Below are 26,857 nucleotides of genomic sequence, written 5' to 3' on the forward strand. Positions count from 1 at the left end.
CACCGACAGAAAGAGAGAAAGCGAGAGAGACACACAGACAGAAAGAGAGACAGAGAGAAAGAGAGAAAGAGAGACAGAGAGAAAGAGAGACAAGACACGGAGAGAAAGAGAGAGACACACAAAGGGAGAGAGAAAGAGACAAAGCGAGAAAGAGAGACATGGAGAGAAAAAGACGGAGAGATAGAGACACGAAGAGAGAAAGAGACAACCACAGAGAGAGCGAGAAAGAAAGAAAGAAAACGAAAAAGAGAGGGGGACGGGAACACAGCCTTCACTCTTACACACAAGAGAAAGAGACACGGAGAGAGCAACAGACAGACCGACATAGATGGAGAGCTCTGTCAGACCTGTGGTGACCCTGCAGGAGTGTAGTCCACTGCAGACGAACGCCGTTTCTTCTGGACAAAGATGGCCTTCCTCTTCTTCCTGCGTCGTGTGGGTTTGGCCTCCAGACTCTCCTCTCCTCCAAACGGCTTAGACAGCTTCTTCTTCTTACCGTAGTAATACGCTGGGGACACAACACTCAACACAGTTCATATGGGCTCAATTCTGATGCAGGTTAGCTATTCATGTAAAAGGAGGTTTAATCAAACAAATGGCTGTGTGTATTTTCGTGTGTGTGTGTTTTTTGTGACAGACACACAAACTCACACTTGTAGAAAATTACTGTATTTGTTCGCGCACGCACACACCAACCTACAAACATATATGAAGTTGATCTTAGTTCCCATCAACAGAAACCCACACATGAACACACAAGTAGAGTAACCACACACACATACGCTCACTATATTTGGTCTTGGTCTGCATGGAGCAGCTCTCAGGACACTGGCCTGTGACTTGGACGGGGCTGAAGAGGTTGGGACAGCACTGCAGCTTCACACACACTCTACGACAGAAGTCTGGGATCTGCTCTGCCAGACGCACGATCCGCATGGACGATCGATACGTCTTCCCTTTGTATCTAAGGAGCGGAGAGAAACCGTGTCAGCTCGGGCCAATGGTATTGTTCATACCGGACCTTACACTCAGGATTTTCACCAGGAGTCTAATGGTCGCTCCAATCCTGGTCGAGCTCCTCCAGGTGGGACTCACTTGGCTTTGAGGGTCTCCTCGTGGCAGTCCCAGTGCTGCAAATCCACATCCTGTAGTTCCCTCAGGACACGCCCAGGCTTGTAGGCCGCATTGATTAGCATGCTAAGCACCTGCACGGGGACACACAGGAGAACACACTTTCTTCAAGACATGGTCATTTTTTTCTCCCTAGTTGTGAAGTGAACGTGACACAAAAACTAGAGAACTACTAAAACCAGTAGAACACAAACACACTCAAGTCAACACACATTCACACACTCACACTAGGGGTTATCTAGGGAAATTAAAGGCTGTTTTTGCTGAGTTTACTGTGTGTGTGTGTGTGTGTGTGTGTGTGTGTGTGTGTGTGTGTAAACAGAAATTACTGACAGTTCAAATTAAACCGAAGCTGAGAGACTGCAGGTGGTTAACAAGACATTCCCCCCCCCTCCCCCTTTAATCAGGCATATGCCGCTCTACCTCCTCCAGAGTCTGTTGTTAGTTTTCTGATCCCATAGGACTCTGGTCAACAGTAGTGGGAATAGATTTGGATGCAACCAGTATTTATTTTTATTTCACCTTTATTTAACCAGGTAGGCTAGTTGAGAACAAGTTCTCATTTGCAACTGCGACCTGGCCAAGATAAAGCATAGCAGTGTGAACAGACAACACAGAGTTACACATGGAGTAAACAATTAACAAGTCAATAACACAGTAGAAAAAAAGGGGGAGTCTATATACAATGTGTGCAAAAGGCATGAGGTGGTAAGCGAATAATTATAATTTTGCAGATTAACACTGGAGTGATAAATGATCAGATGGTCATGTACAGGTAGAGATATTGGTGTGCAAAAGAGCAGAAAAGTAAATAAATAAAAACAGTATGGGGATGAGGTAGGTGAAAATGGGTGGGCTATTTACCAATAGACTATGTACAGCTGCAGCGATCGGTTAGCTGCTCAGATAGCTGATGTTTGAAGTTGGTGAGGGAGATAAAAGTCTCCAACTTCAGCGATTTTTGCAATTCGTTCCAGTCACAGGCAGCAGAGTACTGGAACGAAAGGCGGCCAAATGAGGTGTTGGCTTTAGGGATGATCAGTGAGATACACCTGCTGGAGCGCGTGCTACGGGTGGGTGTTGCCATCGTGACCAGTGAACTGAGATAAGGCGGAGCTTTACCTAGCATGGACTTGTAGATGACTTGGAGCCAGTGGGTCTGGCGACGAATATGTAGCGAGGGCCAGCCGACTAGAGCATACAAGTCGCAGTGGTGGGTGGTATAAGGTGCTTTAGTGACAAAACGGATGGCACTGTGATAGACTGCATCCAGTTTGCTGAGTAGAGTGTTGGAAGCCATTTTGTAGATGACATCGCCGAAGTCGAGGATCGGTAGGATAGTCAGTTTTACTAGGGTAAGCTTGGCGGCGTGAGTGAAGGAGGCTTTGTTGCGGAATAGAAAGCCGACTCTTGATTTGATTTTCGATTGGAGATGTTTGATATGAGTCTGGAAGGAGAGTTTGCAGTCTAGCCAGACACCTAGGTACTTATAGATGTCCACATATTCAAGGTCGGAACCATCCAGGGTGGTGATGCTAGTCGGGCATGCGGGTGCAGGCAGCGATCGGTTGAAAAGCATGCATTTGGTATGTATGTTGATGTTCCTCTACCTACCTCTTTGAGGACCAGAGTGCATTTCCCCGGCCCTACAGCCTGTGGCAGCTCAGCGATGCGCCCCTTGTTCAGGTAAGGGCCAGAGAAACAGTGGTGGTTCACGTAGATCCTGGAACAACAGTATCTCCCATTGGCTGAGCCTGGGGAGGAGAGAGAGAAGCATCATGGGACATCAGACAATCATCCAATGACAGACAGGTATAAGAATTTCAGGCAGCCTATCAAGTTCAAACTGTTGATAGACTATATAGAAGTCCAATTAGTTTAGACAGGCAGCCCAATTGTGATATTTTTTCTTACTAATTTGCCTTTTGACCGATCAGATCAGCCCTGAAAAAGATCAGACAAATGAGTGGAAAAAACATCAGAATTGGGCTGCCTGTGTAAAAGTAGCCCAACACTTTTTATTTTATTTATTTATTTCACCTTTATTTAACCAGGTAAGCAAGTTGAGAACAAGTTCTCATTTACAATTGCGACCTGGCCAAGATAAAGCAAAGCAGTTCGACACATACAACGACACAGAGTTACACATGGAGTAAAACAAACATACAGTCAATAATACAGTAAAAAAAACAAGTCTATATACAATGTGAGCAAATTAGGTGAGAAGGGAGGTAAAGGCAAAAAAGGCCATGGTGGCAAAGTAAATACAATATAGCAAGTAAAACACTGGAATGGTAGTTTTGCAATGGAAGAATGTGCAAAGTAGAAATAAAAATAATGGGGTGCAAAGGAGCAAAATAAATAAATAAATTAAATACAGTTGGGAAAGAGGTAGTTGTTTGGGCTAAATTATAGGTGGGCTATGTACAGGTGCAGTAATCTGTAAGATGCTCTGACAGTTGGTGCTTAAAGCTAGTGAGGGAGATAAGTGTTTCCAATTTAAGAGATTTTTGTAGTTCGTTCCAGTCATTGGCAGCAGAGAACTGGAAGGAGAGGCGGCCAAAGAAAGAATTGGTTTTGGGGGTGACTAGAGAGATATACCTGCTGGAGCGTGTGCTACAGGTGGGAGATGCTATGGTGACCAGCGAGCTGAGATAAGGGGGACTTTACCTAGCAGGGTCTTGTAGATGACATGGAGCCAGTGGGTTTGGCGACGAGTATGAAGCGAGGGCCAGCCAACGAGAGCGTACAGGTCGCAATGGTGGGTAGTATATGGGGCTTTGGTGACAAAACGGATTGCACTGTGATAGACTGCATCCAATTTGTTGAGTAGGGTATTGGAGGCTATTTTGTAAATGACATCGCCAAAGTCGAGGATTGGTAGGATGGTCAATTTTACAAGGGTATGTTTGGCAGCATGAGTGAAGGATGCTTTGTTGCGAAATAGGAAGCCAATTCTAGATTTAACTTTGGATTGGAGATGTTTGATATGGGTCTGGAAGGAGAGTTTACAGTCTAACCAGACACCTAAGTATTTGTAGTTGTCCACGTATTCTAAGTCAGAGCCGTCCAGAGTAGTGATGTTGGACAGGCGGGTAGGTGCAGGTAGCGATCGGTTGAAGAGCATGCATTTAGTTTTACTTGTATTTAAGAGCAATTGGAGGCCACGGAAGGAGAGTTGTATGGCATTGAAGCTTGCCTGGAGGGTTGTTAACACAGTGTCCAAATAAGGGCCAGAAGTATACAGGATGTTGTCGTCTGCGTAGAGGTGGATCAGAGACTCACCAGCAGCAAGAGCGACCTCATTGATGTATACAGAGAAGAGAGTCGGTCCAAGAATTGAACCCTGTGGCACCCCCATAGAGACTGCCAGAGGTCCGGACAGCAGACCCTCCGATTTGACACACTGAACTCTATCAGAGAAGTAGTTGGTGAACCAGGCGAGGCAATCATTTGAGAAACCAAGGCTGTCGAGTCTGCCGATGAGGATGTGGTGGTTGACAGAGTCGAAAGCCTTGGCCAGATCAATGAATACGGCTGCACAGTAATGTTTCTTATCGATGGCGGTTAAGATATCGTTTAGGACCTTGAGCGTGGCTGAGGTGCACCCATGACCAGCTCTGAAACCAGATTGCATAGCAGAGAAGGTATGGTGAGATTCGAAATGGTCGGTAATCTGTTTGTTGACTTGGCTTTCGAAGACCTTAGAAAGGCATGGTAGGATAGATATAGGTCTGTAGCAGTTTGGGTCAAGAGTGTCCCCCCCTTTGAAGAGGGGGATGACCCAAACTGATGTGATGACCGCACTTACATTATGTATGACTTGTTCTAAAACTCCACTGGCTTGTTAACGAGGCTTGTATTCAAGGTGTGCTGTACATAATGTAGTGTGGTACCACGCCTCAGTTTACACTTTGTTACTCATACAACTGGAATTACACAGCTCCGGTTGAATAGTAATTAGACAAATTATAAATATGCATCAGCAAGTGACTTTTTTTACAGAACTTAGAAGGGCATGAGTCTCTCATGGACACAATACTGATGTACCTCCCCCCCGCACACACACACACACACTAAATAAACAGAACATTGGCTGTGTAAAATGTTGAGAGGAGTGCTAACAGAAGTGTAATATTGATTAATATGTAGAAGCTTGTTCGAACTCAACACTTTTCTGAGACAAGCTGTGAGGTACCAACCGTGATTGTGAAGAGCAACTGTTAGACAGACGAATGTTGTTTGTTCATAAATATGAATCTGCTTTGAAACAGGTGTGACACACACACACACACACTCTCTCTCTCTCTCTCTACAGGGCTTTTCCATGCTAATCATGATCATCATTAACTCTCATTTTCATTAATAGCTGTACATAAATCATCTCATATTTTAATTATGAATATTGTTTACCTGTGTCCATGGCAACGGGCTCGCAGAGGTCGAGAGGGATTGTCTCCACGGGTTGCGGCGGAGCCAACCTACAGACGGAATATCAATCAACCCATGAGCCAATCAATCAATCGAGTGAACAGCAAAGTCGTCCAATCAAAGACACAGCTATTTAAGACCCTGTCAGATTTAGCTGAGTGTGATATATGTCCTTCCCCTAACACAACTGAACAACAACGGAAAACAATGAGGGCTATTGATGAATGAGTCCCTTGGGTGAGAGATATGGTAAAAGAGGTTAGACGAGAGAGGTTGACAAAGTGTTACTGAAAGCCTCATATGTCGTCTCTGAACGACCACTACCCTGATCCTTCAGACCTGCGTTTCCCAGCCGCGACTGAAACATTTGTCAATAATAAATCTGTCCTCTGAAAATAAAATGGCAATTTCCAAGTGAACAGCTAGCTACTGTTCCGGGGAGGGGGATGTGGTTTGAGAGAGAGGGGCCTCGAGGCTTTTAAGGGTATGCACTTAAGTGTGTTCTCCATCTAGGAGGTTGTATTGTAAAGTATAGGCTATACATTTCTGTGGCTGCTGACATGGCTTGGCAATGCATTGATTTGTTTTTTGAGTGGAATAGCAATCTGTGTGATGGAACTGTTAAAGTGCTGGATGGGGCTTTTAAAAAAGGGAATGGAACAGTGAGGGTTTAAAATTGGAGTGGTTCTCTGTAGTTTTGGAGCATCAGCGAACTTACTGCTTCTCTGGCTGGACGACGGCTATCTTCTTCTGCTGCTGGCCTGCAATCAACACAAAATAATAGGGTTTTCACTGTGTGTGTGTGTGTGTGTGTGTGTGTGTGAGAGAGAAAGATACGGGGATACTTACAGACAGGCTTCAGTGGTGGAGTCAAGAGGTAAGCATTGGTCTCACACCATCCTACAGGAAATATGTCCATGGACTCCACATCCACAATACATTCAGGGACAGACTTAGGCAGGCCTGGAGAGGGACAAAAGAGCATGGGGTAAGAAAGCTGTCCACACACACACACACGCGCACACACACACACACACACACACAGGACTCACCTTCCAGTCTGAGCCACAGCAGGCGACCCCTGACCTGTGTGATCTGAGCCACACACACCTCTGTGGGCCTGACAGGGTTAACGGCCTCCAGCCACATGTCTTTAGCGAAGCCTCGGCTCTGCCACGCCTACACACACACAAAATGGGATAAACACACACACACACACAAAAATGGGATAAACACACACACACACACACAAAATGGGATAAACACACACACACACAAAATGGGATAAACACACACACACACACACACACACACACAAAATGGGATAAACACACACACACACACACACACACACACAATGGGATAAACAGTAGACATAACAATGGATCCTTCTGCACAAAAGACTTAAGCCACACACATTCTCCTTGGTCTCGTTTGGTTGAGAGGGAATGTCTGTTGTTTATGAATAATCGTTAATTTAAAGGTGCAATACACAGATATCGCTCCGCCATTTCATGGTTGCTAAAATTCTAATAGTTCACCTAATTTCATTTTGTGACAAAAACAAGCAGTCATAGTGTAGAGAATCATTGTACCATGTTAACTGCTGTGAAATATATTTTCCATCACCAAAAATATTGTATTTTTAGCTGTTTGAATTTTTAGCTGGTGTATTTAACACAAGTGCACATAGAACAGACCCACTGCTTCTTAGACTGGCTTTCAATGATAACGACAGATCTATGACTGACATTTCTATGTGAATTTGGTCGGGTCTCCCAAAAGATGACAGAATGTAACTTTAAGGGGGGTGGGCACAGGGATGACAAGAGGGAGGAAGAGAGGGGTGAGGAGAGGCATGGAGAGAAGGATGAGGACATTGGGGAGAAGAGGCATGGAGAGAGGGAAGGAGAGAGAAGGATGAGGCGAGGAATTGAAGGAGGAAGGAAGAGAAAGTATCTTACGTCAGGGAAGCATGCGTCGGGGGCGGCCTCAGTCCAACTCTGTTTCAGGTAGTCCGCCCAATCAAAGTCCTGGCTCTGGTAGCCCCTGGGCCGCTCTAGACCAATCCCGTTCTTCAGACACCACTGGACGGGGAGGATGCCCGGCGACTCAGAATGGCACACCAGGGACAGGGGTGTGGCCTCTGGAGTGAGGTCATCCACTGTGACCTGGAAGTAGTGCTCATTGTAGACCTACAGAGAGACAGAATGATGGGTGCGATATTACCATGGCTGCATTAACACATAGAAACACTTAAGGGTATGACTAGGTTTGATACTGTTTGGTGGGGTGGTGGGGTATGATACTGTTTGGTGGGGTTTGATACTGTTTGGTGGGGTGTGATACTGTTTGGTGGGGTTTGGCACTGTTTGGTGGGGTTTGGCACTGTTTGGTGGGGTGTGGTACTGTTTGGTGGGGTGTGGTACTGTTTGGTGGGGTGTGATACTGTTTGGTGGGGTGTGATACTGTTTGGTGGGGTGTGATACTGTTTGGTGGGGGTGATACTGTTTGGTGGGGTGTGATACTGTTTGGTGGGGTTTGGTACTGTTTGGTAGGGTGGTGGGGTGGTGGGGTGTGATACTGTTTGGTGGGGTGTGATACTGTTTGGTGGGGTGTGATACTGTTTGGTAGGGTGGTGGGGTGGTGGGGTGTGATACTGTTTGGTGGGGTGTGATACTGTTTGGTGGGGTGTGATACTGTTTGGTGGGGTGTGATACTGTTTGGTGGGGTGTGACTGTTTGGTAGGGTGGTGGGGTGGTGGGGTGTGATACTGTTTGGTGGGGTGTGATACTGTTTGGTGGGGTTTGGTACTGTTTGATAGGGTGGTGGGGTGGTGGGGTGTGATACTGTTTGGTGGGGTGTGATACTGTTTGGTGGGGTGGTGGGGTGGAATACTGTTTGGTGGGGTGTGATACTGTTTGGTGGGGTTTGGTACTGTTTGGTAGGGTGGTGGGGTGTGATACTGTTTGGTGGGGTGTGATGGTGGGGTGGGGTGGAATACTGTTTGGTGGGGTGTGATACTGTTTGGTGGGGTTTGGTACTGTTTGGTAGGGTGGGATACTGTTTGGTGGGGTTTGGTACTGTTTGGTAGGGTGGTGGGGTGTGATACTGTTTGGTGGGGTGGTGGGGTATGATACTGTTTGGTAGGGTGGTGGGGTTTGATACTGTTTGGTGGGGTGTGATACTGTTTGGTGGGGTTTGGTACTGTTTGGTGGGGTTTGGTACTGTTTGGTGGGGTTTGGTACTGTTTGGTAGGGTGGTGGGGTGGTGGGGTGTGATACTGTTTGGTGGGGTGTGATACTGTTTGGTGGGGTGGTGGGGTGTGATACTGTTTGGTGGGGTGTGATACTGTTTGGTGGGGTGTGATACTGTTTGGTGGGGTGTGATACTGTTTGGTAGGGTGGTGGGGTGGTGGGGTGTGATACTGTTTGGTGGGGTTTGGTACTGTTTGGTAGGTTGGTGGGGTGTGATACTGTTTGGTGGGGTGGTGGGGTGTGATACTGTTTGGTGGGGTTTGGTACTGTTTGGTAGGGTGGTGGGGTGTGATACTGTTTGGTGGGGTGTGATACTGTTTGGTGGGGTGGTGGGGTATGATACTGTTTGGTGGGGTGTGATACTGTTTGGTGTGGTGTGATACTGTTTGGTGGGGTGGTGGGGTGGAATACTGTTTGGTGGGGTGTGATACTGTTTGGTGGGGTTTGGTACTGTTTGGTAGGGTGGGATACTGTTTGGTGGGATGTGATACTGTTTGGTGGGGTGGTGGGGTATGATACTGTTTGGTAGGGTGGTGGGGTTTGATACTGTTTGGTGGGGTGTGATACTGTTTGGTGGGGTTTGGTACTGTTTGGTGGGGTTTGGTACTGTTTGGTAGGGTGGTGGGGTGGTGGGGTGTGATACTGTTTGGTGGGGTGTGATACTGTTTGGTGGGGTGGTGGGGTTTGGTACTGTTTGGTGGGGTTTGGTACTGTTTGGTGGGGTTTGGTACTGTTTGGTAGGGTGGTGGGGTGGTGGGGTGTGATACTGTTTGGTAGGGTGGTGGGGTGGTGTGGTGTGATACTGTTTGGTGGGGTGTGATACCGTTTGGTGGGGTGGTGGGGTGTGATACTGTTTGGTGGGGTGTGATACTGTTTGGTGGGGTGTGATACTGTTTGGTAGGGTGGTGGGGTGTGATACTGTTTGGTGGAGTGGTGGGGTGTGATACTGTTTGGTGGGGTTTGGTACTGTTTGGTAGGGTGGTGGGGTGGTGGGGTGTGATACTGTTTGGTGGGGTGGTGGGGTGTGATACTGTTTGGTGGGGTTTGGTACTGTTTGGTAGGGTGGTGGGGTGTGATACTGTTTGGTGGGGTGTGATACTGTTTGGTGGGGTGGTGGGGTATGATACTGTTTGGTGGGGTGTGATACTGTTTGGTGGGGTGTGATACTGTTTGGTGGGGTGTGATACTGTTTGGTGGGGTTTGATACTGTTTGGTGGGGTGTGATACTGTTTGGTGGGGTGTGATACTGTTTGGTGGGGTGTGATACTGTTTGGTGGGGTGTGATACTGTTTGGTGGGGTGTGATACTGTTTGGTAGGGTGGTGGGGTGGTGGGGTGTGATACTGTTTGGTGGGGTGTGATACTGTTTGGTGGGGTGTGATACTGTTTGGTAGGGTGGTGGGGTGTGATACTGTTTGGTGGGGTGTGATACTGTTTGGTGGGGTGTGATACTGTTTGGTGGGGTGTGATACTGTTTGGTGGGGTGTGATACTGTTTGGTAGGGTGGTGGGGTGGTGTGGTGTGATACTGTTTGGTGGGGTGTGATACCGTTTGGTGGTGGTGGTGGGGTGTGATACTGTTTGGTGGGGTGTGATACTGTTTGGTGGGGTGTGATACTGTTTGGTAGGGTGGTGGGGTGTGATACTGTTTGGTGGAGTGGTGGGGTGTGATACTGTTTGGTGGGGTTTGGTACTGTTTGGTAGGGTGGTGGGGTGGTGGGGTGTGATACTGTTTGGTGGGGTGGTGGGGTGTGATACTGTTTGGTGGGGTTTGGTACTGTTTGGTAGGGTGGTGGGGTGTGATACTGTTTGGTGGGGTGTGATACTGTTTGGTGGGGTGGTGGGGTGTGATACTGTTTGGTGGGGTGTGATACTGTTTGGTGGGGTGTGATACTGTTTGGTGGGGTGTGATACTGTTTGGTGGGGTTTGATACTGTTTGGTGGGGTGTGATACTGTTTGGTGGGGTGTGATACTGTTTGGTGGGGTGTGATACTGTTTGGTGGGGTGTGATACTGTTTGGTGGGGTGTGATACTGTTTGGTAGGGTGGTGGGGTGGTGGGGTGATACTGTTTGGTGGGGTGTGATACTGTTTGGTGGGGTTTGGTACTGTTTGGTGGGGTTTGGTACTGTTTGGTAGGGTGGTGGGGTGTGATACTGTTTGGTGGGGTGTGATACTGTTTGGTGGGGTGGTGGGGTGGAATACTGTTTGGTGGGGTGTGATACTGTTTGGTGGGGTTTGGTACTGTTTGGTGGGGTGGTGGGGTGTGATACTGTTTGGTGGGGTGGTGGGGTGGAATACTGTTTGGTGGGGTGTGATACTGTTTGGTGGGGTTTGGTACTGTTTGGTAGGGTGGGATACTGTTTGGTGGGGTGGGATACTGTTTGGTGGGGTGGTGGGGTATGATACTGTTTGGTAGGGTGGTGGGGTTTGATACTGTTTGGTGGGGTGTGATACTGTTTGGTGGGGTTTGGTACTGTTTGGTGGGGTTTGGTACTGTTTGGTGGGGTGGTGGGGTGTGATACTGTTTGGTGGGGTGTGATACTGTTTGGTGGGGTTTGGTACTGTTTGGTAGGGTGGTAGGGTGGTGGGGTGGTGGGGTGTGATACTGTTTGGTGGAGTGGTGGGGTGTGATACTGTTTGGTGGGGTTTGGTACTGTTTGGTAGGGTGGTGGGGTGGTGGGGTGTGATACTGTTTGGTGGGGTGGTGGGGTGTGATACTGTTTGGTGGGGTGTGATACTGTTTGGTGGGGTGTGATACTGTTTGGTGGGGTGTGATACTGTTTGGTAGGGTGGTGGGGTGTGATACTGTTTGGTGGGGTGTGATACTGTTTGGTGGGGTGTGATACTGTTTGGTGGGGTGTGATACTGTTTGGTGGGGTGTGATACTGTTTGGTAGGGTGGTGGGGTGGTGGGGTGTGATACTGTTTGGTGGGGTGTGATACTGTTTGGTGGGGTTTGGTACTGTTTGATAGGGTGGTGGGGTGGTGGGGTGTGATACTGTTTGGTGGGGTGTGATACTGTTTGGTGGGGTGGTGGGGTGGAATACTGTTTGGTGGGGTGTGATACTGTTTGGTGGGGTTTGGTACTGTTTGGTAGGGTGGTGGGGTGTGATACTGTTTGGTGGGGTGTGATACTGTTTGGTGGGGTGGTGGGGTGGAATACTGTTTGGTGGGGTGTGATACTGTTTGGTGGGGTTTGGTACTGTTTGGTAGGGTGGGATACTGTTTGGTGGGGTTTGGTACTGTTTGGTAGGGTGGTGGGGTGTGATACTGTTTGGTGGGGTGGTGGGGTATGATACTGTTTGGTAGGGTGGTGGGGTTTGATACTGTTTGGTGGGGTGTGATACTGTTTGGTGGGGTTTGGTACTGTTTGGTGGGGTTTGGTACTGTTTGGTAGGGTGGTGGGGTTTGTGATACTGTTTGGTGGGGTGTGATGTTTGGTGGGGTGGTGGGGTGTGATACTGTTTGGTGGGGTGTGATACTGTTTGGTGGGGTGGTGATACTGTTTGGTGGGGTGTGATACTGTTTGGTAGGGTGTGATGGGGTTTGGTGGGGTGTGATACTGTTTGGTGGGGTTTGTGATACTGTTTGGTGGGGTTTGGTACTGTTTGGTAGGGTGGTGGGGTGTGATACTGTTTGGTGGGGTGGTGGGGTGATACTGTTTGGTGGGGTTTGGTACTGTTTGGTAGGGTGGAATACTGTTTGGTGGGGTGTGATACTGTTTGGTGGGGTTTGGGGTACTGTTTGGTGGGGTGTGATGTTTGGTGTGGTGATACTGTTTGGTGGGGTGGTGGGGTGGAATACTGTTTGGTGGGGTGTGATACTGTTTGGTGGGGTTTGGTACTGTTTGGTAGGGTGGGATACTGTTTGGTGGGGTGGGATACTGTTTGGTGGGGTGGTGGGGTATGATACTGTTTGGTAGGGTGGTGGGGTTTGATACTGTTTGGTGGGGTGTGATACTGTTTGGTGGGGTTTGGGGTTTGGTGGGGTTTGGTACTGTTTGGTGGGGGTGGGGTGGTGGGGTGTGATACTGTTTGGTGGGGTGTGATACTGTTTGGGGGTGGTGGGGTTTGGTTTGGTGGGGTTTGGTACTGTTTGGTGGGGTTTGGTACTGTTTGGTAGGGTGGTGGGGTGGTGGGGTGTGATACTGTTTGGTGGGTGGTGGGGTGGTGTGGTGTGATACTGTTTGGTGGGGTTGATACTGTTTGGTGGGTGGTGGGGTGGGGTTTGGTGGGGTGTGATACTGTTTGGTGGGGTGTGACTGTTTGGTAGGGTGGTGGGGTGTGATACTGTTTGGTGGGGTGTGATACTGTTTGGTGGGGTTTGGTACTGTGTGATTGTTTGGGGTGGTGGGGTGTGATACTGTTTGGTGGGGTGGTGGGGTGTGATACTGTTTGGTGGGGTTGATACTGTTTGGTAGGGGTGGGGTGTGATACTGTTTGGTGGGGTGTGATACTGTTTGGTGGGGTGTGATGATACTGTTTGGTAGGGTGATACTGTTTGGTGGGGTGTGGTGGGGGGTGATACTGTTTGGTGGGGTGTGATACTGTTTGGTGGGGTGTGATACTGTTTGGTGGGGTGTGATACTGTTTGGTGGGGTGTGATACTGTTTGGTGGGGTGTGATACTGTTTGGTGGGGGTGGTGGGGGGTGGAATACTGTTTGGTGGGGTGTGATACTGTTTGGTGGGGTTTTGGTACTGTTTGGTAGGGTGGTGGGGTGTGATACTGTTTGGTGGGGTGTGATACTGTTTGGTGGGGTGGTGGGGTGGAATACTGTTTGGTGGGGTGTGATACTGTTTGGTGGGGTTTGGTACTGTTTGGTGGGGTGGGATACTGTTTGGTGGGGTGGTGGGGTGGAATACTGTTTGGTTTGATACTGTTTGGTGGGGTTGGTAGTTTGGTAGGGTGGGATACTGTTTGGTGGGGTGTGATACTGTTTGGTGGGGTGGTGGGGTATGATACTGTTTGGTAGGGTGGTGGGGTTTGATACTGTTTGGTGGGGTGTGATACTGTTTGGTGGGGTTTGGTACTGTTTGGTGGGGTTTGGTACTGTTTGGTGGGGTTTGGTACTGTTTGGTGGGGTGTGGTTTGGTGGGGTTTGGTACTGTTTGGTAGGGTGGTAGGGTGGTGGGGTGGTGGGGTGTGATACTGTTTGGTGGGGGTGGGGTGTGATACTGTTTGGTGGGGTTTGGTACTGTTTGGTAGGGTGGTGGGGTGGGTGGGGTGTGATACTGTTTGGTGGGGTGTGATACTGTTTGGTGGGGTGGTGGGGTGTGATACTGTTTGGTGGGGTTTGGTACTGTTTGGTAGGGTGGTGGGGTGTGATACTGTTTGGTGGGGTGGTGGGGTGTGATACTGTTTGGTGGGGTTTGATACTGTTTGGTAGGGTATGATACTGTTTGGTGGGGTGTGATACTGTTTTGGTGGGGTGTGATACTGTTTGGTGGGGTTTGATACTGTTTGGTGGGGATACTGTTTGTGGGGTATGATACTGTTTGGTGGGGTGTGATACTGTTTGGTGGGGTGATACTGTTTGGTGGGGTATGATACTGTTTGGTGGGGTGTGATACTGTTTGGTGGGGTGGATACTGTTTGGTGGGGTATGATACTGTTTGGTGGGGTGATACTGTGGTGGGGTATGATACTGTTTGGTGGGGTGTGACTGTTTGGTGGGGTGTGATACTGTTTGGTGGGGTTTGATACTGTTTGGTGAGGTGTGATACTGTTTGGTGGGGTGTGATACTGTTTGGTGGGGTGTGATACTGTTTGGTGGGGTGTGATACTGTTTGGTGGGATGTGATACTGTTTGGTGGGGTGGTGGGGTGTGATACTGTTTGGTAGGGTGGTGGGGTTTGATACTGTTTGGTGGGGTGTGATACTGTTTGGTGGGGTTTGATACTGTTTGGTAGGGTTTGTGGTGGGGTGGTTTGGGGTGTGATACTGTTTGGTGGGGTGTGATACTGTTTGGTGGGGTGGTGGGGTTTGGTACTGTTTGGTGGGGTTTGTTTGTACTGTTTGTTTGGTGGGGTTTGATACTGTTTGGTAGGGTGGTGGGGTGGTGGGGTGTGATACTGTTTGGTAGGGTGGTGGGGGGTGGTGTTTGGTGTTTGATACTGTTTGGTGGGGTGTGATACTGTTTGGTGGGGGTGGTGGGGTGTGATACTGTTTGGTGGGGTGTGATACTGTTTGGTGGGGTGGTGGGGTGTGATACTGTTTGGTGGGGTGGTGGGGTGTGATACTGTTTGGTGGGGTTTGGTACTGTTTGGTAGGGTGGTGGGGTGGTGGGGTGTGATACTGTTTGGTGGGGTGGTGGGGTGTGATACTGTTTGGTGGGGTTTGGTGGGGGTGGTGATACTGTTTGGTGGGGTTTGGTACTGTTTGGTAGGGTTTGGTACTGTGGTGGGTGTGATACTGTTTGGTGGGGTGTGATACTGTTTGGTGGGGTGGTGGGGTATGATACTGTTTGGTGGGGTGTGATACTGTTTGGTGTGGTGTGATACTGTTTGGTGGGGTGGTGGGGTGGAATACTGTTTGGTGGGGTGTGATACTGTTTGGTGGGGTTTGGTACTGTTTGGTAGGGTATACTGTTTGGTGGGAATACTGTTTGGTGGGATGTGATACTGTTTGGTGGGGTGGTGGGGTATGATACTGTTTGGTAGGGTGGTGGGGTTTGATACTGTTTGGTGGGGTGTGATACTGTTTGGTGGGGTTTGGTACTGTTTGGTGGGGTTTGGTACTGTTTGGTGGTGGTGGGGTGGTGGGGTGTGATACTGTTTGGTGGGGTGTGATACTGTTTGGTGGGGTGGTGGGGTTTGGTACTGTTTGGTGGGGTTTGGTACTGTTTGGTGGGGTTTGGTACTGTTTGGTAGGGTGGTGGGGTGGTGGGGTGTGATACTGTTTGGTAGGGTGGTGGGGTGGTGTGGTGTGATACTGTTTGGTGGGGTGTGATACTGTTTGGTGGGGTGGTGGGGTGTGATACTGTTTGGTGGGGTGTGATACTGTTTGGTAGGGTAGGTGGTGGGGTGTGATACTGTTTGGTGGAGTGGTGGGGTGTGATACTGTTTGGTGGGGTTTGGTACTGTTTGGTAGGGTGGTGGGGTGGTGGGGTGTGATACTGTTTGGTGGGGTGGTGGGGTGTGATACTGTTTGGTGGGGTTTGGTACTGTTTGGTAGGGTGGTGGGGTGTGATACTGTTTGGTGGGGTGTGATACTGTTTGGTGGGGTGGTGGGGTATGATACTGTTTGGTGGGGTGTGATACTGTTTGGTGGGGTGTGATACTGTTTGGTGGGGTTTGATACTGTTTGGTGGGGTGTGATACTGTTTGGTGGGGTGTGATACTGTTTGGTGGGGTGTGATACTGTTTGGTGGGGTGTGATACTGTTTGGTGGGGTGTGATACTGTTTGGTAGGGTGGTGGGGTGGTGGGGTGTGATACTGTTTGGTGGGGTGTGATACTGTTTGGTGGGGTTTGGTACTGTTTGGTGGGGTTTGGTACTGTTTGGTAGGGTGGTGGGGTGTGATACTGTTTGGTGGGGTGTGATACTGTTTGGTGGGGTGGTGGGGTGGAATACTGTTTGGTGGGGTGTGATACTGTTTGGTGGGGTTTGGTACTGTTTGGTGGGGTGGTGGGGTGTGATACTGTTTGGTGGGGTGGTGGGGTGGAATACTGTTTGGTGGGGTGTGATACTGTTTGGTGGGGTTTGGTACTGTTTGGTAGGGTGGGATACTGTTTGGTGGGGTGGGATACTGTTTGGTGGGGTGGTGGGGTATGATACTGTTTGGTAGGGTGGTGGGGTTTGATACTGTTTGGTGGGGTGTGATACTGTTTGGTGGGGTTTGGTACTGTTTGGTGGGGTTTGGTACTGTTTGGTGGGGTGGTGGGGTGGTGGGGTGTGATACTGTTTGGTGGGGTGTGATACTGTTTGGTGGGGTTTGGTACTGTTTGGTAGGGTGGTAGGGTGGTGGGGTGGTGGGGTGTGATACTGTTTGGTGGAGTGGTGGGGTGTGATACTGTTTGGTGGGGTTTGGTACTGTTTGGTAGGGTGGTGGGGTGGTGGGGTGTGATACTGTTTGGTGGGGTGTGATACTGTTTGGTGGGGTGGTGGGGTGTGATACTGTTTGGTGGGGTTTGGTACTGTTTGGTAGGGTGGTGGGGTGTGATACTGTTTGGTGGGGTGTGATACTGTTTGGTGGGGTATGATACTGTTTGGTGGGGTGTGATACTGTTTTGGTGGGGTGTGATACTGTTTGGTGGGGTTTGATACTGTTTGGTGAGGTGTGATACTGTTTGGTGGGGTGTGATACTGTTTGGTGGGGTGTGATACTGTTTGGTGGGGTGTGATACTGTTTGGTGTGGTGTGATACTGTTTGGTGGGGTTTGATACTGTTTGGTGGGGTTTGATACTGTTTGGTGGGGTGTGATACTGTTTGGTGGGGTTTGATACTGTTTGGTGGGGTGTGATACTGTTTGGTGGGGTGTGATACTGTTTGGTGGGGTTTGATACTGTTTGGTGGGGTTTGATACTGTTTGGTGGGGTTTGATACTGTTTGGTGGGGTGTGATACTGTTTGGTGGGGTGTGATACTGTTTGGTGGGGTGTGATACTGTTTGGTGGGGTGTGATACTGTTTGGTGGGGTGTGATACTGTTTGGTGGGGTGTGATACTGTTTGGTGGGGTTTGATACTGTTTGGTGGGGTGTGATACTGTTTGGTGGGGTGTGATACTGTTTGGTGGGGTTAGATAGAGTTGGCTAACGTTTGAAATGGCCAGGTAGGCCCACCTGTGTGACAGATACAGGGCAGATGTGGAACGGTTCCGACGGCGACACCATCTCCAGCTTCATCCCCGTCCTGAAGGAGTGCTTGGTCAAGTCTGCATGGTCCTGAAATAACCGGGTCACCGTGGAAAACACACACGTTTTTTAATGGTCACTGCAAACAGGCTTTGTTAACAAACACTAAGCAGTGGGACTAGGCTATACAATTAAAATGTTATTACTTTGATATTACTGACTCGTCTGCTCAACCGCCCAAATATGCTCGGAGTTAGAACAAATAATAGCTATGTGAGTCTGACTAATTGTCTGTGACAGGTGTGTTTGACCTATAGGGACAGATAGAGCTAGCTAGCGTGGCCCTTTGAAACCCAATGACACCGAGGCCATCAGACAGGTCCCGTCAGATCACTGTCGTCTGTACGACAGGTACACACCCAGACTTAGGGGCGTGGGAAAGACAGCAGCTTATCACTACACACACACACACACCATAAACCCACACACAATAAACGCACCCACACACAGGTAGGAGCGGAGGTGTCGGAGCTACGTAACGTAATCATTTTACGTTGACATTTTAGTGATTTAGCAGACACTCTTGTCTGGAGTGACTTGGTACATCCATCTGAAGATAGCTCTGAGACAACCACATACCACTCTTGTCCGTAGTGACTTGGTACATCCATCTGAAGATAGCTCTGAGACAACCACATATCACTCTTGTCCGTAGTGACTTGGTACATCCATCTGAAGATAGCTCTGAGACAACCACATACCACTCTTGTCCGTAGTGACTTGGTACATCCATCTGAAGATAGCTCTGAGACAACCACATATCACTCTTGTCCGTAGTGACTTGGTACATCCATCTGAAGATAGCTCTGAGACAACCACATACCACTCTTGTCCGTAGTGACTTGGTACATCCATCTGAAGATAGCTCTGAGACAACCACATACCACTCTTGTCCGTAGTGACTTGGTACATCCATCTGAAGATAGCTCTGAGACAACCACATATCACTCTTGTCCGTAGTGACTTGGTACATCCATCTGAAGATAGCTCTGAGACAACCACATACCACTCTTGTCCGTAGTGACTTGGTACATCCATCTGAAGATAGCTCTGAGACAACCACATACCACTCTTGTCCGTAGTGACTTGGTACATCCATCTGAAGATAGCTCTGAGACAACCACATTACCACTCTTGTCCGTAGTGACTTGGTACATCCATCTGAAGATAGCTCGGTGAGACAACCACATATCACAATCGTAGCAAGTACATTTTCCCTCGACAAAGTAGCTATTCACAAAGTCAGTGCTTTTGTTTACAAAGGGATTTTATACATGATACTCTTTAGTATCATACATTTTTTTGTTCTTGATTTTTTTCGAGAAGATTGGCGAAGTCTTGACATTAGTGGGAAGCTTGTCCTACCATTGGGTATCCAGGACAGAGAAGAGTGGGTGGAGTGGAATCTTATGACATGATTCTGTTAAATGACTGATCGGAACTTGACTACATTGATTAAGTGAGTATTTGATTCGTATAACAGTTACACCATCTGCCCCACATGGCCTGATAAGCACACGCAGTAAGAATGGTCACGGGAACTGACAAACCTGCACAAGAGTACACATTAAGATGGTTGCGTGTAGAAGCACTTCCTGTGTCACAGGGCTACTTCCTGTGTGGCTGACCCTCACCTTAAACACCTCCAGGGGCAGTGGGTTCTGCTGGGCCTCGCTCCGCACCGCCTCCAGGGCCTCCTGCCACTCGAGGGCGCTCTTCAGGCCGCGCAACTCTGAGACGAGAGAGGGAGACGACAGTCAGAATATGACTGAAACTCAGCATCAAATGAAAGACCTTACAAATCTCTCTCAACTGTTTATTTAAAGGGAAATATTCAGCAATGTCTCACAAAACTAGCTTTAAACTTCCTTCAAACTGCATGCAGACATAAACATGGTGCCCATGGGATCATCTGACTGGGTTAGTAGAGAGGGCTTCAGCAAAACTCTCCCAGTGTTTTCCAAATGTTTTTAAGTTGTTTTAAAAAAAAATCAGATGTCATTTAAATGAATACATCTTACAACAACATGACCCTCCCCTTCCCTTCTTTCTCTACAAACTGGCTCACCTGGAACTACATCTGAGACTGGAGACAATCATGTGGATTTCTATCGATCATTTGGAGAGGAGATTTGTAAAGTTTTGTGGAGTTGTACATTTTCTATGTTATAACAGTGGACCAGTGTATGTATGTCTGAAGGAACATGTTTCTATGTGTCATTGCAAGTGTGAGTGTGTTGCTATGATTGTGACATTGTGTGTGTTATGTTCTGTGGAAAGGTGTTTTTAGTCATCAGTTCTGTAGAAGTTGAAACTGAAAGATCTACATCTTGAATATGAACTGAAGCCAGCATGTTGAGTCATTCAGAGAGAGACACATAGAAAGAGGCAGGGACACAGAGACAGACACAGAGACACAGAGAGAGACAAAGAGACACAGAGAGAGACAAAGAGACACAGAGAGAGACAAAGAGACACAGAGCGAGAGCGAGAGAGAGAGAGAGAGGACACAGAGAGGGACAGAGAGACACAGACAGACACAGAGAGAGACACAGACACAGAGAGAGAGACACAGAGAGAGGGAGAGACACAGAGAGACACAGGGAGCCAGAGAGAGACACGGGGAGACAGAGAGAGACACGGGGAGACAGAGAGAGACACAAGGAGACAGAGAGAGACACAAGGAGACAGAGAGAGACACGGGAGACAGAGAGAGACAGACAGACACGGGAGACAGAGAGAGACACAGGAGACAGAGAGAGAGAGACAGACAGACACTGGAGACAGAGAGAGACACGGGAGACAGAGAGAGACAGAGAGACACAGGAGACAGAGAGAGACACAGGAGACAGAGAGAGACACAGACAGACAGACAGACACAGAGAGACAGAGAGAGACAGACAGACAGACAGACAGACAGACAGACAGACAGGGAGACAGAGAGAGACAGACAGACAGACAGACAGACAGACAGACAGACACGGGAGACACGGGAGACAGAGAGAGACAAGGGAGACAGACACAGGGAGAGAGAGAGAGAGAGAGAGGAGAGAGACACAGAGAGAGAGACATGGAGACAGACAGACAGAGAGAGACAGAAACAGAGAGACAGAAACAGAGAGACAGAAACAGAAAGACAGAAAGACAGATACACAGACAGACGGCAGACATACAGAGACAGAAACAGATAGACAGACAGAGAGAGGGAGAGAGACAGTCAAAGAGACAGACAAAGACAGAGACAGACAAAGACAGAGAGAGAGAGACACGGAAACAGAGAGAGACACAGAGAGAGACAAAGAGAGACAGACAGTGAAAGATAGAGACAGACAGAGAGAGACAGACAGAGACAGACAGAGAGACTTGATAAGGTGGTTTATGATATTGAACAGAGAGAAGGGAAACTCCCAGCTGCTCTGAATGGTGTAAAACAGTCATAAAAACGTTGACACACGATAGATGATTATGTGTGGGTGTAACATTGATCCTCACGACATCAAGGTTACCATTTGATCCTAATCTATGTCTCTCATTGGATATGATTCATAACTAACCCGTAATAATCCGTAAATCCAATAGAGTTGGAGAGTCCTTGAAAGTTGCAGGTTTTTGTTTCACCCCACCACTAAAACTACCACTACCACTACCGCAGCTGAATGTGACCCAGAGCCCCTCCCTTCATGTAGCTATGACCCCTTACCTGCTGGGGGTTCCAGTGACAGGCGGTTCTCCTGAGCCCAGCCCAGTGGGCGGAGCCTCACGTCGAGGTAGAACAGCCAGGTGTCGTGGGCGTCGTCTTGGAGACCTACATGGCGTAGGCGGAGCCTCCCACCAATGTTATGGGCGACGCGGGCAGCCCAGTAGAGGTAGGGGTCAGTGAGGTCCCGTACCTCCATCACCGAACCCTCCACAATCAGATCCACTGTGTTCTTCCCCCTCAGAGCCTGAAGAGAAGGATGGGAAGAGGGAGAGGAAGAGGAGAGAGATGGAGAGGGAGGGAAAAAGGGAATTGATGGAAAGTATTCAAATCTGTGTGTACAGTGCCTTCAGAAACCCCTTGACTTCATCTACATTTTATTATGTTGTAGCCTAAATTTAAAATGGATGGTGTCCCCCAGGGCTCAGTTCTAGGCCCACCCTCTTCTTTCTATACACCAAGGCACTGGGCTCTGAAATATCCTCACATGGTCTCTCTTATCACGGCTATGCAGATGACACTCAGCTACTTTTCACCTTCCCCTCTTCTGACACTCAGATGGCGACACCTATCTCTGCGTGCCTGGCAGATATCTTAGCTTGGATGTCGGCCCAACACCTCAAGCTCAACAAGACGGAGCTGCTCTTCCTACCGGGAAAGGCCTGCCGGTTGAAAGACGTCTCCATCACGGTTTACAACTCCACAGTGTCGCCCTCCCAGAGTGCAAAGAACCTTGCCGTGACCCTGGACAATACCCTGTCGTTCTCTGCAAACATCAAAACAATGACCCGCTCCTGCAGGTTCATGCTCTACAACATAGAGTACGACCCTACCACACGCAGGGAGCTGTGCAGGTCCTAATCCAGGCACTTGTCATCTCCCGTCTGGTTAACTGCAACTTCCCAAGCTCTCCCATGTCATCCCGTTCCTTCACACACTCCACAGGCTTCAGGTCGAAGCTAGCGTCGACTACAAGACCATGGTGGTTACCTACGGAGCAGCAAGAGGAACTACCCCTCCCTACCTTCAGGCTATGCTCAAATCCTACACCCCAACCAGAGCACTCTGTTCTGCCACCTCTGGTCTCTTGGCAGTCCCACCCATACGGGAGGGTAGCTCCCACTCAACCCAGTCCAAGCTCTTCCAGAGCCAGCATCCCCCTAAATTTAGGACAGCAGAATCCCTGCCCATATCCAAAAGCACCTGAAAGCCTACCTCTTCAAAGAGCATGTTAATCGGCTTCATCAATAAGTGCATCGATGACGTCATTCCCACATTGACTGTACATACATATCCCAACCAGAAACCATGGATTACAGGCAACATCCGCATCGAGCTAAAGGCTCGAGTGGAAGACAAATCCGGACCCTTATAAGAAATCGACGCTATGCCCTCAGATGAACCATCAAAGAAGCAAAGCGTCAATATAGGATTAAGATTGAATCCTACTATACCGGCTCTGACGCTCGTTGGATGTGGCAGGGCTTGAAAACTATTACGGACTACAAAGGGAAACCCGGACGTGTCCAGTGACGCTAGCCTGCCAGATGAGCTAAATGCCTTTTGTGCTCACTTCAGGGCAAGCAACACTGACGTATGCACGAGAGCACCATCTGTTCTGGATGACTGTGTGATAATGCTCTCGGTAGCTGATGTGAACAAAACCTTTAAACAGGTCCAATTCGGAGATCCACAGATGACGCAATATCAGTCGCACTCCACTATCTCACCTGAACAAAGGGAACACCAATGTGAGAATGATGTTCATTGACACCAGCTCAGTGTTCAACACCATAGTGCCCATGAAGCTCATCACTAAGCTAAGGACTCTGGGACGAAACACCTCCCTCTGCAACTGGATCCTGATGGGCCGCCCCCAGGTGGTAAGGGTAGGTAATGACACATCCGCCACACTGATCCTCAACACTGAGGCCACAGTCCCCTCATGTAGTCCCTGTTCACTCATGACTGCACGGCCAGGCACGACTCCAACACCATCATTAAGTTTGCTGATGACACAACAATGGTAGGCCTGATCACCGACAACGACGAGACGGCCTATAGGGAGGATATCAGAGAGCTGGCAAGGTGGTGCCAGGACAACAACCTCTCCCTCAATGTGAGCAAGACTAATAAGCTGATCGTGGACTACAGGAAAAGGCGGGCCGAAAAGGCCCCCATTAACATCGACAAGGCTGTAGTGGAGCAGGTCGAGAGTTTCAAGTTCCTTGGTGTCCACTTCACCAACAAACTATCATGGTCCAAACATACCAAGACAGTCGTGAAGAGAGCATGACAAAACCTTTTCCCCTTCAGGAGACTGAAAAGATTTGGCATGGTTCCCAGATAATCAAAAGGTTCAACAGCTGCACCATCGAGAGCATCCTGACCGGTTGCATCACCGCCTGCTCGGGATCTGACCGTAAGTCATTACAGAGGGTAGTGCGAACGGCCCAGTACATCACCGGGGCCAAACTTCCTGCCATCCAGGACCTATTTAATAGGTGGTGTCAGAGGAAAGCTCATAATTGTCAGAGACTCTAGTCACAGCTTCTACCCCCAAGCCATAAGACTGCTGAACAATTCATAAAATCGCCACCGGACAATTTACATTGACACCCCCCCCCCCCCCTTTTGTACACTGCTGCTACTCACTGTTTATTATCTGTGCACTTCAACCCACCTACATGTACAGATTACCTCAACTAGTACCCCTGCACACTAACTTGGTACCGGTGCCCCCTGTATATAGCCTCGTTATTGTTATTCTTATTGTGTTTCTTTTTATTATTCTTTTTTTACTTTAGTCTACTTAGTAAATATTTTCTTAACTCTTCTTGAACTGCACTGTAGGTTAAGGGCTTGTAAGTAAGCACTTCACGGTAAAGTCTACACTTGTTGTATTCAACGCATGTGGCAAATAAAGTTTGGTTTGATTTTTAAAATCCACCATCTTTTAGGATAAAAATAAATGGAACAGAGCTAAGCACAGGCCAAATCCTAGAGGGAAACCTGGTTCAGTCTGCTTTCCCACAGACACTGGAGACAAACTCACCTTTCAGCAGGACAAAAAATTAAAACACTAGGTCAAATATACACCGGAGTGTCTTACCAAGACGGCATTGAATGTTCCTGAGTTGCCTAGTTACAGTTTTGTCTTAAATATGCTTGAAAATCTATGGCAAGACTTGAAAGTGGCTGTCTAGCAATGATCAACAACCAACTTGACAGAGCTTGAAGAATTTTGAAAAGAATAATGTGCAAATTTGGTCAAATCCAGGTGTGCAAAGCTCTTAGAGATTTACCCACTCACAGTGGTAATCGCTGCCAAAGGTGATTCTAACATGTATTGACTCGTGTGAATACTTATGTGAATGAGATATTTCTGTATTTCATTTTCAATACATTTGCTAACATTTCTGAAATCCTATTTTCCCTTCGTCATTGTGGGGGTATCGTGTGTAGATGGTTGAGAACAAATATAAATGTAATCCATTTTTGAATTCAGGCTGTAAGGCAACACAAAACGGAATAAGTCAAGAGGTGTTAATTCTTTGACGGCACGGAACTGGTATTATCTGGGGTGAAACTTCAGCTTGACATACAGAGCTCAACAGATTAGCTAAAGCTCTAAATGGGTTGATGGTTAATACACGGGTGTCACCTACGCATACACAGTCTCATTATCTCTCTCCCTCAATCTCTCCGTCTCGTTCTCCGTCACACACCCACCGAGACAGTACTCACCCCTTCCAGTAGGTTTGCTGGTGCGGTCCGTGAGCCAGTCAAGTCCTGGATGAGAAAATCTGTCCAGTCACTGTACTTCTCCTTGATGGCTACGAGACAGAACAGAGGGAGAGATAGACGGTCAAAAATACTGTACTGAGCAAGCGAAACCATACATGACAATGCATTTACATATATTTGCACCAGGCTAAGCAGTGAACAACAGTGGAAATCAGTTAGATACAGAGCACTACAGTATAGAGCAGTCCACATACGCAGGTGTTTAGAGAGATACAATGGGAGCATGGTAGAAAAAGGCAGGCATGAATGAACACACACACACACACACACACATATCACCCTTTCCAGAGCCATTTAAACGGTTAGTTCCTGCTCATTTGCATAGGACATGTTTGTTTACTCCACTTTCTGTTTCCCACAGTGCAACAGTAGTGATGTTTAATTCATGGTGCATTGTGGGTCTTGATTTTACTTTGACTCCACACTGACTAGTGACTTCCCAAAGACAGGCAGAAACTGCTTCTCCGATAGAAATCCCCGAACACACTTGTAGGCGATGTCATGGTGACACTGGCTAGCTAAGATCACGCATAGAAACACTCCATCAGGTTTAACAGTCGTCTCGCACCGAACTGAGCATGTGCGGGCCGTCAAATCAAAAGACACTCCTTTGATATAAAGTTGATATTGACACAAATGTTCAATGTTTCAGTTTGTCACTTTCACACGGTAATATGTTCAACTACTTAAGAAATTGGCTCGAATCGAGGTTGTGCCTTTAGATTTCAAGAAAATGAACAACTAAGGCGGGGGTGTCAAACTCAAACAGCGCAAAGGGCCATACTGAAAAAAAACTGCTTGACTTGTAGTGCAAGTATACAGTTGGTATGGAAGCGGGCCAAAATTAATTTACATTCCAAGTCATTACGCAGGTGTTTGACACACAATTTTTCAATTCTCCCATTGACTTATCAAACCCCAAAAACCGGCCTGGTCTGCTTGGTCGGTTTCGCAATTGTTTCCGGAAGTTTTGTGATGTTTAGAAGCTCTGTGGTTTAGAAACTCTGTGGTTCTAGTAAGTCACACACACACACACACACACACACACACCTCTCACTCAAAACTAGAGTAATCTATTTTTAAGTGATGAGTTATCCACCCCTCTCCAAAGACATCTAATGCTCTAGGTTTACAGTCACCAATTGGACGCAAAGATTCGGAGAATATCTGACTAATCGCGGAAAGGTGACACGAGTCACAGTAGAACGACTAGTGGCCAGTAGCCCAGATCATGGAGTATTACGCCGCTAGATGTTAATAAGCCACGCCACATTTAGAAAACAAATAGAATCATTCATTCCTATGGGAGAGAACAGAGGTATTTTCCCCTCATTTTATATTCTCTCATTGGCATATTCTTCTGAAGCCAGATTTAGAGAAACAGTCAATTCATTTTCCTACAAACAAATCACTGTCTCGGGACATGACCGATCCTTTTTCCATACATGGTGCAAATAATGTCCTTCTGCCCCAGTGCATCTCTCCGCACCACCCCTGGTTAATAATAGTGTTTTTTCCACACACACACACTGCTCCTGTTGATCTCCGGTGTGCAGAAATAGATCAACTATTTTTACAGATCCTGCTAGATTAGTCATCAAGCCATTTAGAATAGGCCACAGTGCAGAATGCAGGCTGCTGCTTCGGCATCTGAACTTCTGCCCATCCCCCTCTCTCTCTCT

At 48.1% G+C, this 26,857-nt stretch overlaps 1 protein-coding gene across 6 annotated transcripts in view; it reads right to left on the reverse strand.

Annotated features, from left to right (window-relative positions):
- The window catches only part of LOC115107015 (scm-like with four MBT domains protein 2), a 62,765-nt gene that overhangs the window by 3,768 nt on the left and 32,140 nt on the right, over positions 1-26,857 (reverse strand). For 3 of the 6 annotated variants that reach the window (XM_029630337.2, XM_029630338.2, XM_029630336.2), the window contains 14 exons: positions 25,116-25,204; positions 21,372-21,615; positions 19,306-19,403; positions 17,600-17,701; positions 7,527-7,757; positions 6,615-6,741; positions 6,412-6,525; positions 6,281-6,323; positions 5,545-5,612; positions 2,746-2,885; positions 1,096-1,205; positions 789-964; positions 652-696; positions 348-508 (listed from right to left, as the gene is read on the reverse strand). In XM_029630337.2, the coding sequence (XP_029486197.2) occupies positions 348-508; positions 652-696; positions 789-964; positions 1,096-1,205; positions 2,746-2,885; positions 5,545-5,612; positions 6,281-6,323; positions 6,412-6,525; positions 6,615-6,741; positions 7,527-7,757; positions 17,600-17,701; positions 19,306-19,403; positions 21,372-21,615; positions 25,116-25,204 (1,748 nt within the window). Of the gene's footprint in view, positions 1-347; positions 509-651; positions 697-782; positions 965-1,095; positions 1,206-2,745; positions 2,886-5,544; positions 5,613-6,280; positions 6,324-6,411; positions 6,526-6,614; positions 6,742-7,526; positions 7,758-17,599; positions 17,702-19,305; positions 19,404-21,371; positions 21,616-25,115; positions 25,205-26,857 lie in introns of all 6 variants that reach the window. The other 3 variants (XM_029630341.2, XM_029630340.2, XM_029630339.2) reach the window with 2 other exon arrangements.

This window comes from Oncorhynchus nerka, linkage group LG23 (assembly GCF_034236695.1).
Source record: "Oncorhynchus nerka isolate Pitt River linkage group LG23, Oner_Uvic_2.0, whole genome shotgun sequence".
NCBI lineage: Eukaryota > Metazoa > Chordata > Actinopteri > Salmoniformes > Salmonidae > Oncorhynchus > Oncorhynchus nerka.